General features: G+C 39.6%; 1 protein-coding gene across 17 annotated transcripts in view; it reads left to right on the top strand.

The window, feature by feature from the left end:
* SLC25A12 (solute carrier family 25 member 12) overlaps positions 1-12,201 on the top strand; it is a 227,991-nt gene that overhangs the window by 180,766 nt on the left and 35,024 nt on the right. For all 17 annotated transcript variants that reach the window (XM_045367260.3, XM_005573477.5, XM_074009451.1 and 14 more), the window contains one exon: positions 4,377-4,461. In XM_045367260.3, coding sequence (XP_045223195.1) covers positions 4,377-4,461 — 85 coding nt within the window. The remainder of the gene's footprint in view (positions 1-4,376; positions 4,462-12,201) is intronic.

Raw genomic sequence — 12,201 nt, 5'->3', positions numbered from 1 at the left:
GTCTCTACTGAAAATACAAAAAATTAGCCTGGTGTGGTGTGCGCATGTAATCCCTGTTACTCTGGAGGCTGAGGCAGGAGAATCACTTGAACCCGGGAGGTGGAGGTTGCAGTGAGCTGAGATTGCGCCATTGCACTCCAGCCCGAGCAACAGTGTGAGACTCCATCTCAAGATAAATCAATCAATGAGTCAACCAACCTGTAAACAAAGGAATACATGAGGTTAAACAGTATTCAAATTTCCATATGCTTTAAAACATTGAGAGAGTATATTGAGAAACACACCTAAGAAACTGCAGTCAATCTACTGTTAAAAAAATTTAGAGAATATCTGTTCAAAATAAGCTATCTAGTGGTATTTATATATATTCTTACATATATCACCTGTGTTTTACATGCTTGTAACATTAAACATAATTGAAAACTGTCAAGATTATAGAGCTTATACATTTCTGTGGGCTTGAAAATGATGCAATATAGATTATTTGTTTCTATAAAGTAGTCAGTAAAAAGTACAAACTTCTTTTTTTTTTTTTGAGACGGAGTCTCGCTCTGTGCCCCAGGCTGGAGTGCAGTGGCGCGATCTCGGCTCACTGCAAGCTCCGCCTCCTGGGTTCATGCCATTCTCCTGCCTCAGCCTCCTGAGTAGCTGGGACTATAGGTGCCCGCCACCGCACCCGGCTAATTTTTTGTGTTTAGTAGAGACGGGATTTCACCGTGGTCTCGATCTCCTGACCTTGTGATCCGCCCGCCTCGGCCTCCCAAAGTGCTGGGATTACAGGCGTGAGCCACCGCGCCCGGCCAAAAGTACAAACTTCTAAATGGAGTAATCACTAACAAGAGAGTTCACACTGAAGGTAGTAATACTAGGAACAAAAGAGGGCTCAACACTGCCTTCAGGAGAGGAAGGGTCCAGATTGGTATATTTTCTAAAGGCTTCCTCCAGCCTGCCATAAAACACGGCTAGATTTTCCTCCTTGCCTTGTGCAACCTCCCTTACTTTATCATAATGTACTGCCTTAGTTACTCCCTTTTTCTTTCCTCCAAGGAGAGCCTTAAGAAATTTGGCCCAGTTGTTCATTCCCATGGGGGTGTTATGGTCCCAGTTAGGATCAGTAGCGGGGACTGTGTCTGGGTTTGGGTGATAACCCTGAGGGTTTTGGGCAAGTAAATTGTCTGCTTCTTGGCAAGTGACCTCAAAGATTCATTCCTTTTCCAAGAGGGTGCAACAAGTTGCTAGAATGAATTGAACGTCTCTCTATGAGAGATGAAAGGCTAAGGTCAAAGCTTGGAACCTATCTGCAAGTTTTCTGGGGTTCTCTGAATAGCTTCCTAGCTTTTTCTTTACATTGTTGTATGTCATTTATGGAGAAGGGGACCGAAACTCGGACCAGCCCCTCGTCTCCTGCTACTTCCCTAAGGGATAGCAGGGCTATAGAGGTAGTTGAATAGGGTGTTCCCCTCTGAATGTGAGGGGGACTTAGCAGGGCCCTTGGCTTTAGCTCTTGGGTTTGGGCCTCAGAAACACTTGGCAAGGAGTTATATGGGGGTGGTTGCCATTGCCCCAAGAGACAGGTGGCCCTTGCATAAAGGAGGTCATCCACAATATCCAGTTCTGCCTTAGAACCTTCCTTTTGGGGGCAGGTTCTGGGAGTTTTGCTGATGGTTGGGTTTTGACATAGGGCCATAAAGGCCTACACATGTAGGATTTCTGACCATTTACACTGCCTTTTGCAAAATAGGTCTAATTGCAGGATGGTGTTGTAATTAAGACTTCCCATTATTCCCGGCTGTCCAGCTAATTTTGGGGCCATACAGTATTACAGTAAAAAAAAAAAAAAAAATCAGGTTTTTTCTCCTTAGATTGTCAGGGTCAAATTGACATTTGAGAATTGACATTTGAGAATTCCCAGTGGTTGAGAATGCAGCCAAGTGGGGAATCAGATGGAATGGATGGAGAGTTGCCATAGTGGTCTGGAAGAAAGAAGAGAACTTAGCTTATTTGGTGACTCAGATTTTACCGGGGCATCCCCCTGCAAAATCTCTGGGCCTTGATTGGGGTCCTCAGGGGTGTCCCCCTTTAGGGCCCCATCTTAGTCTGACCTTAGATGGGTGCTGGTACCACTTTGGGAAGGTTCTCTCCACCACTGATGACCCACCGTGAGCCTTCCTTTTGTCCCCGGATGAAGGCCTTGACTTCTAGCATCCTTATAATTTGATAAGGCCATTGTTTCCTGTTCCACTGGAGTGATAGCCATGAACTTTAATAGTAGGAACTAGAAGTTGGATGGATTTCTTTTGTCATGTGGATTTTACAGGTAGTCTCAGGGGGGAAAGGTAGATTTGGAGCATGAAAAATGAAATAATAGGGTTGGCTCTTCCACTCAGGCCCTCAATAAGAGAGGGAATGTTTAAAAATCCACCATCATGACAATGGACCCCATGTAAGGGCAGGTCATTCTATAAGAATAATATGGTGATGACAAAAGAAACAAGATGTAGAATGTATTCTAAAGATTGTGGGCCCCAAAAGTCCTCAGCAAGTTGAAGGGGAATCAGAATGCCTAAGAGATATCTTTTGCCATTACAAGCTAACTCTTTTTTTTTTTTTTTTGAGACGGAGTCTCGCTTTGTCACCCAGGCTGGAGTGCAGTGGCCGGATCTCAGCTCACTGCAAGCTCCGCCTCCCGGGTTCACGCCATTCTCCTGCCTCAGCCTCCCGAGTAGCTGGGACTACAGGCGCCTGCCACCTCGCCCGGCTAAGTTTTTGTATTTTTAGTAGAGACGGGGTTTCACTGTGTTAGCCAGGATGGTCTCGATCTCCTGACCTCGTGATCCGCCCGTCTCGGCCTCCCAAAGTGCTGGGATTACAGGCTTGAGCCACCGCGCCCGGCCTACAAGCTAACTCTTTAGGAGCATTTGGCGTAAGGAAAGAGGGCTTAAGTTGACTGAAACGTGTGAATTTGTTCTAGAAGAGCTGCCACTGTCAATTTCATCATACGTAGGGGTTAGGGACTGTAACTAAGAAAGACAGAAAAGAGTACTTACCCATTCTGGGCAGGGCAGCTATCTCCATTCACTTCTTGGCCTTCAGGTAACACCAGAGAGTGGCCCTGGCTAGTTGCCCTCAATTACCAAGGATCTACTAGGAAACAGCCTCTGAAAGACTGAAAAAAAGAAAAGGACTCAGGTCCCTCACCCAAACCAGGCAGTGGTGGTCAGGTGCTTCCACATGGATACCTTTCAGTCTCCTGGGAGAGTGGCCCTGGCCTGACACCTGCTGTTGCCTTCATGCTTAGATGCTGTCTGTGAAGAATCCCGTGTTGGAAAAGGGAAAGAGAGCGGAAGGGGTTCCCCTCTGTGGAGTGGAGGGAGCCCTGCATGGAGATAACTCCAGCCTGTGTCCGAAAAGAAAAAGGGAAAAGGCAAAGAGAAATAAATCCCCACATTTGGGCTTACCTCCTGGCTGACTTGCCAAGATATGTTACCAGTGGAGGGTCTTGACTATAAGTTGTCCAGTTTCTTGGCATGTTGAACAAAGAATTGGACAAAACACACAAAGCAATAGAAGACAAAAGCATAGATTTATTGAAGCAAAAGTATACTCCACATATCAGGAGCAGGCTTGAGCAAGCAGCTCAAGAGACTTAGTTGAAAATCATCTGGGGTTTAGTACCCGTTAGAAGTTTCCTATTTGTTACACCCTATATAAATGAAGACTTGACCCACAACCAGTTGGAGGCTGAAGTGAAGGCTCAGCCCGTGATCAATTGGAGGCCGAAGTGAAGGCTCAGCCTGCAACCAATCAGAGGCTGAAGTTATCCTACGCAAATGAAGAGTTGGCCCATGAGGCTGAAGTGAAGTCTCCCTGTCTCCAGACCCTATTCTCCTGCCTAAAAATGGGTCAAAACTCAAAGGGTTGGAAAGAACATATCGTTGAAAAAAAAAAAGAAGAAGTCTCCCTCCTACCCTTGTTCCTTTCCTTGGAGGCAACCAGTATTTATCAGATTTATATGTATCCTTCCCAGATACTTTGTACCTGTGCTTTAAATAGATATCCTTAGGGGACACATTTAGTGGGTACGGACAGTCAACCTCTATATTTTGCTTCTGGCAATAATTATTTGATTTTAATATCTATCACTGGAGTCTTACTAAATTTATTCACTCCACATTATTTCTCTGGAGTCTTGGTTTTTGTTGATGAAAACAGTTAAAAGGTTTTTTGGTCACTAAAATGATTTGTGTAAATAGGGAAGTAAAGATTTTAAACTATAGTTCGGAGTTTGTTTTTTTTTTTTTTTTTTTGAGAAAAGATGATTTTGGCATGAGGAGTTTGTCAGTGTCTAACAATTCTTTCTTATATTTTTCCTGAAGGCGCTTGACTTTGGCAGATATTGAGAGAATAGCCCCATTGGCTGAGGGGGCCTTACCTTACAACCTGGCAGAACTTCAGAGACAGGTATGAGTAGTCTCATAAATATGATCACCTTAAAAAATGCTGAACTAGTAGCCTGAGTAGGAGCTGACAGCTTCTGAATGCTGTAAAAATTAAAAATTACTTTCTAGAGAAAGACTTTACTTAGCTTAAAGATTACCTTTATAGAACTACTGTTACCCCCACTTTTATAGAATATATATATATACACATATATATATATATATATTTTTTTTAGATGGAGTCTGGCTCTGTTGCCCAGGCTGGAGTGCAATGGTATGATCTCGGCTCACTGCAACCTCTGCCTTCTGGGTTTAAGAGATTCTCCTGCCTCAGCCTCCCGAGTAACTGGGATTACAGGCATGCGCCACCACAACTGGCTAATTTTTGTATTTTTAGTAGAGTCAAGGTTTTGCCATGTTGGGCAGGCTGGTCTCAAATTTGTGACCTCAGGTATCCACTCACCTCGGCCTCCCAAAGTGCTGGGATTACAGGCATTAGTCACCACGCCCAGCCTATAGAACATTTTTATGAGATAACTAGATTTATGTTTGTGTTTTGTTTTTTGTTTTGTTCAGATAAGGAAAATAAGAGTTCAAACATACATCGGTTTGACCCCCTTCCCCTTAGAATTAGCATTCTTTTCATTTGCCTCGTCACATTTGAAGATAATTGTTAGGTTTACTTTGTATCATTAAACTGGCATTTATAGGGTTTCTAAAATAAAAAAACTTCCCTCAAATGAAATAATTGATTCACTGGGATTGTGCCTTACAGATTACAACCTGGGGAAAAAAAAAGTAGTGAAACCGGAAAGAAAACCTTGACTGTTATTACATTTTTGATAAATATAAATGTTAAGAATGATTAAAACAGTAGCTTCTGAGTCCTATAAAATTAATACAGTCCCATTTCTGACTACAAGTACTATCTTGGTAAGAAAAAGAAATTCCATGAAATTACCTTGAAGAGTGGAATGGAACAGTTTTTAACAAATCTTGTTTTGAGTTGAAACCTCTACTTCTATAGCACTTTCGAAGTTTCAGTGGTAGCAGATGATCACATTGCTTTTGTGTGTGGGTAAGGGTTAGGAAGGCCAGTCATTGTCCTCCTGGTACTTTCCTGCTCCAATAGACATGGAGCCTGCGTTCCTCATAATTCTCTAGGAGAGTGTGATGCCATACTAGGCTAGGCAACATGGGGAGGGCATGGATAAAGAAGACAGGATACAGAGAGAGAGACAGAGAGAGGGAGAGAGAGAGAGCACGCTACTAAATGTGCATGCTGTAGAAAGAGGCTATGTCTGCTCTTTCTTCATTGCTGCCACATTGGTGAGTAGCCAGGGTTGGTTTGCTGTTATTGTTCACCTTCACCAAATGTGTTAATGAAACATCAAGATATGTTTAAGTGTAGTTCACTTTGGGAAGACTTGGTCGGAAACCTTTCTTCTACTTGAGCTCCATGGAATGATGATTCTGCCTGTGAAACTAATTAGAATTTCCAGTTCTACTTTACATAAGGAACAACAACATTTTGTAGTCAGGTTGAAGCAAATTGAAAATGGAAAAGAAACATTATATCTACGTTTTGTGTTAATAGTTTGTTTACTGTTGTGTAATAAACTTCCTACAAATTAAAATGTATTGTAACTCATTGCAATTTAGCTTCTTTTGTATCAGAAAAACTCTTTTACCTGCTGCCATCAAAGTTTATTTCCAGGCTGGGCCCAGTGGCTTATGCCTGTAATGCCAGCAATTTGGGAGGCTGAGGCAGGCAGATTGCTTGAGCCCAGAAGTTCCAGACCAGCCTGGGCAACATGGCACAACCCCATCTCTACCAAAAAAAAAAAAAAAAAAAAGCAAAAAATTAGCCAGGTATGATGGCATGTGCCTGTAGTCCTAGCTACTTCGGAGACTGATGGGGAGGAAGAGACTGATGAGCCCAGGAAGTTGAGGTTGCAGTGAGCCGTGATTGTGCTACTGCACTCCAGCCTGGGCAACAGAGTGAGACCCTGTCTTAAAAAAAAAAAAAAGAAAAAAGTTTATTTCCATTATGAGGTCTCAAATCCTTTAAAAATAGATAGATTTATTTCAGTTCAGTGATTTTTAAAAAATAAAATTTTATAAAATTACAACATTTAATAAAAGGAAAGAAGGTGAAAATTTTTTAATAAAATTAAAAAAGACATTGAAATATTTAAAGAGCTCTTACTGAATTTAATTTTATTTTTTGTAGTATATACATTTGTGAAAATTTGCTCTTGAATTTTGAAAAATTGCATTTCAAAAGAAGATATTTTGCAGTATTACATGTGTCTATTGATATAACTCTCCCTGAAGGTGTCCTTAATATTTGTAATTGGGAAATATTTCATTTAGCGTATTAAAAACATTGTAAACTGAATTTAAAAGTCTCAACTCATTTCCTCCTCCTCAGTTTTTCTGCCGCTTAGTTTTCTATTCACCCACCTCTCTTGCCCCTAGCAATTTTCCTAGAGGCCATATCTGAAGCTTGTTTTGCAATCTTTGGCACCCTGAGTCTGCGTCCTTCACGTTTCTTCATCCTTAGGAAAGTGATGTAATTTTGCTACTGCTGTGAATTCTTTTTAAGACAGATTCAAGATGATTTGCCTGTCTTCAGTGGCGGTGCTGATGCTTTTATGCTGGGTTGGGTGGCCTCAAGGGTCTTGTCAGATATTTAGGAAATGGGCAGTGATAAAAACCACCATTTTCTTCTTCCCTGGGTCTCTGATTGGTATCCAGAGTGATGGGGAGTGCTTTCTCTGCCTTTCCTTAACCAGTGAGATGGTACAGGGATCTAGAATTTCTAGAGAGCTGGTAGAGGTCTTAGGTATTCTTACATTGTCCCCAAAGGAAGAACCTCAGAGTCTCAGGACACTTTTTCTTTTTTTTTTTTGGTGGAGACAGAGTCTCACTCTGTCACCCAGGCTGGAGTGCATTGGCACAATCACTGTTCACTGCAGCCCTGACCTCCCTGGCTCAGGTGATCCTCCCACCTCAGCCTCCTGAATAGCTGGGACTATAGGCATACACCACCATGCTCAGCTAATTTTTTTTCAGTAGAGACAGGGTTTAGCCATGTTTCCCAGACTGGTCTCAAACTCCTAAGCTTACATTAATCCACTGGCCTTGGCCTGCCAAAGTGCTGGAATTACAGAGTGCATGAGCCACTGCGTTCAGCTAAAATGTTTAATGTTTCCTCTCACATAGAAAATAGTCTTTCTACTGAGGCTTAGGTACAGAGAAATAAAAATTAAGATCTTAAGTATGTGTTTTCCTCTACATTATTATAGGAATAAAATCTGAGAAAATAGAACTCAACCGAAATAATAAATAATTATTAGAGTTTTATAGGAACAGATTTGTGAAGGTTAAGGGTTCAAATTAATGTCCACTAATGGCCATTGTGAAATCCGACCTTTACTGTCCTTGAGATCTGATACAAGTTTATTTGGGCCTCAGTTTTCCCTTTAGTAAAGTGAGTATCTTCATGTATTTCTGAGAAGCCTTCAAGCTCCTGCATTCTGTAAAATGGTATGTATCAATGGATTTTATTTTCAGAATTCTAAATTTATCCTCCTTTTTCCTTTGTAACATTTAAAATTTTGTAAGGAATTCAGGCTGGACTCAAGTAGAATAATATGAAAATATGCTTAAGTTCTTATAGCAACCAAAGTAATAGAATAAACTTTCTTCAATTTTCAGCCTTGAAAAAACATTCTCAGTTAACGTATTTCAGGTTTATGAGGCATTCTAAGGCGGCCATATAGACTACAATCCTAGTGACTCAGTTTTTAACATTCTTTAGTTCACAGAATTACAGTAATGCTAACCATAGCTATTCCCATGTTACTTCCAGAAGATATCTTGATTTGATTCTCTTGTGATTTTTCCTATATTGCCAAATTTGTAGTACATAATTACTTACATTTATTATGCAGAGTATTCTCTTATATGAATATATTAGAAACCTAAATGTAAAATAGGAAGAAGGATGTATGTTTTGTTATCTCACCTTATGAAAGGTATTATGAAAACACTTGTTTATGATGGAGAATCTGTGAGTCCAGAAATAGAAGTTATGAAGGAGACAGTAGTTAAGAGGTTGGCCACTGATTATGTAACATCCTCTCATTCTGTTTCCTCGTTTATTAAATAGGGACAGTATGCCAGGCACAGTGGCTTGTGCCTGTAATCCCAGCACTTTGGGAGGCCAAAGCGGGCAGATTGTTTTGAGCCCAGTAGTTTGAGACCAGCTGGGCAATATGATGAATCTCTGTCTCTACAAAAACATACAAAAAATTAGCCAGGCATGGTAGAATTAGCCAGGTACATGGTAGCACCTGTAGTCTCAGCTATTTGGGAGGCAGAGGTGGGAGGATTGCTTGAGCGCAGGAGTTTGAGACTGCAGTTAGCTGTGATCATACTACTGCACTCCAGCCTGAATGACAGAGCAAGACCCTGTCTCAAATAAATAAATAAATAAATAAATAAAGATAGCAGTATTCATCTTTACAGGATTATTATGAGAATTACATGAGTAATAATACACTTACATTAAGCCTAACACCTGTTAAGCATGCAACAAATGTTAACTGCTATTATTGTGCTTATTATCAAATATGAGAAGCCTGTATAAGCAAACTCCAAGATGGGCTGAAACATATATGTGACACAGTTGCTTAATCTACTCTCATCTACTTCCATTAGGTAAAAGGGGATGAGAAGTGAGGAAAAAGTATTAATATTTCTTTGTATTTTTTTAAGTGCCTGAAATGTTTTATATTTTAATTTTTAAATGCTGGTTGAAATTCTACCAGGCCTATTTTTAAAAATTTTTAGTTAATGATGGATATTCAACAAGGAAAAAAAATCACTACCCCATACCATACACAAAAGTCTTTTTCTGTTCCTAAATGTGAAAGATTAAAGAGGATAACATGAGAGATTCTATTTCTGATCTGGAGATAAGCAGAGATTTTGTAAATAGTACAGAACACCAGTCATAAAGAAAAAGATTAATAAGTTAAACTTCATTAAAGAACTTTTATCAAAATATACCACTAAGAGTGTGAAAAGACAAGTTATACAATAGGCAGAGATATTTGCAATACATTTAAATAATAGAGGATCTGTATCCAGAATATATAGTATAATAAACTTCTGCAAATTTATAAGCAAAAGGCAGGCAATGCAATAGAAAAATTGGCAAAATACCTGAAGAGAAACCTCACAAAAGAGGATATCCAAATGGTAAAGAAAAATAATAGAAAAGTTTAATACCATTAGTACAAGAAAACACACACTAAAACTACAATGGGATGCTATTTTATACTATCCAGATTAATCAAAATTATACTCTGACAATGGGAAGTGTTGTTCAAGAGGTGAAGGAATGGAAATTGCTAGCATCACAACTTTGGAAACTATTTGTCAGTACCACTGCAGTTGAAGAAACACATACCCCGTGACCTGTCGGTTCCTCTCCTGGGAGTAGTCCCTAACAAAAATGTTTACACAAGTGTGTTAAGAGATATGTACAAGAAAGTTTAGGCTGGACGTGGTGGCTCACACCTGTAATCCCAGCACTTTGGGAAGCTGAGGTGGGTGGATCACTTGAGGTCAGGAGTTTGAGACCAGCCTGGCTAACATGATGAATCCCCATGTCTACAAAAAAATACAAAAAATTTAGCCAGGCATGGTGGTGCGCACCTACAGTCCCAGCTTCTCGGGAGGCTGAGGCATGAGAATTGCTTGAACCCAGGAGGTAGAGGTTGCAGTGAACCAGGAATGTGCCACTGCACTTTAGCATGAGCAACAGAGGGAGACTGTGTCTCAAAAAAAAAAAAAAAAAGAATGTTTATAGCAACATTATTTGCAATTGCAAAAATATTGGAACAATCTAAATACTCACCATCAGTAGAACGGATAAATATGTTGTGCTATTAAGATGACCTACAGTGAGAGAAATGGAAATTTTGATTTGAGGGAAATGAGATAAAAGAGGAGGTGGATTGCAGAAAGAAGAGGATGTATATTTTTGAAGCATGTTAACAGTTTGGATGTTAAAACCAGGTTATAGACCAATTCTGGCCCTATGTGAAAGTGGGAAAACAAACCTTCTCTTTTTCTTTACTGTATATTACATAATTACTTTTTCAACTGTATGGGATAAATGATCTGTGATGGACCTGCTTGGGTATATATGTACTTTCTTTAAAAAAGTTTTGTTTCTATGGGAAATTATATTAAAGCTATAGGCCACTCACTAAAAGAACTATGGAATATAAGCTGGATTGTGTTCTGTCAAAACATTATTGAATTACTAAGAATTATTATTTTAACTTTTAAGTTTGGGGGTACATGTGAAGGTTTGTTACATAGGTAAACATGTGTCATGGGATTTTTTGTACATATTATTTCATCACCCAAGTATTAAGCCCAGTACCCAATAGTTATCTTTTCTGCTCCTCTCCTTTCTCCCCTACTCCTCCCTCAAGTAGACTCCAGTGTCTGTTGTTTCCTTCTTTGTGTTCATAATAAGCTCTTATCACTTAGCTCCCACTTATAAGTGAGAACATAACGGTATTTGGTTTTCTGTTCCTGTGTTAGTTTGCTAAGGATAATGGCCTCCAGCTCCATCCATGTCACTGCAAAAGACAGGATCTCATTCTTTTTTATGGCTGCATATTATAATTTTTTTAATCTTTATTTTGTGTATAGCATTCCTTAGACATAGGACTTTGTTTTCTTTGTGTAATTTGCATTTCTGTGGCCCTTCTTTGAATTTTGGATTCATGAGCACATACAGGAAGACATTACAGTCCATTTAGGAATTCCTTTTTTTGGAACATTTTACCTCTTTCACCTGTGATACTTTACCACAAAAGGAAGTCTGTTCTCAAAAAGAAAATTAGGTTTATGTATTAGCTATTATTTATTAGTCATTTAACTCATTTAAATTATTAGATTTGAAGACTTACTGTAGTCCTTAACACAACTTAACTCCCTTTTTACTGAGAGAAAAGTATGTATTGTTTAGCATTCAGGGGAAAATATATATATATACACACACACACACATATATATATATTTTTTTTTCTCTTCATCTCCTTCTCCTATACTGTCATGGCTTTAGGTTTTAATCTTACTTTGTAAGGCCAAGAATATTGCATTCAAATCCCAGACTATTGAAGTCATAGATGTAATTTGCAGACAGAAAAATTTTGTTTTGTTTCCCCTAGCCTTATTTTGCCATTCCAGTCATACATTTTTGTTTTTATAGAATCTAGCCTTTTTCCCCCCTTCCAATGCTCGAGATAAAAACTTTAGCTATTTTTCCCTTTTATTCTACCCATTAATAGTGTGTCATTTGAAAGAGGTAATTCTCCCTATTGAGTTGGCAGTGTGGTTTGACTTGTTAACTGACATAATCTTGCCTTATCTAATGCATCATCACTGCTCACTGCAGCCTCAACCTCCCAGACTCAAGTGATCCTTCCACTTCAGCCTCTCGAGCAGCTGGGACCACAGGCATGTACTACCATGCCTGGCTAATTTTTGTATTTTTTGTAGAGATGGAGTTTTACCATGTTGCCCAGGCTGGTCTTGAACTCTTGGGCTCAAGTGATCTGCCTGCCTCAGCCTCCCAAATTGCTGGGATTACTGGTGTGAGCCACCTCACTAGACCTAATTCTCACTTACAAAATAAGATACCTATAACAAAAAAATGAAGAGAACATCT

The sequence above is a fragment of the Macaca fascicularis genome, chromosome 12, assembly GCF_037993035.2.
Source record: "Macaca fascicularis isolate 582-1 chromosome 12, T2T-MFA8v1.1".
Classification (NCBI taxonomy): Eukaryota; Metazoa; Chordata; class Mammalia; order Primates; family Cercopithecidae; genus Macaca; species Macaca fascicularis.
This window is presented reverse-complemented; position numbering and strand designations above follow the sequence as displayed.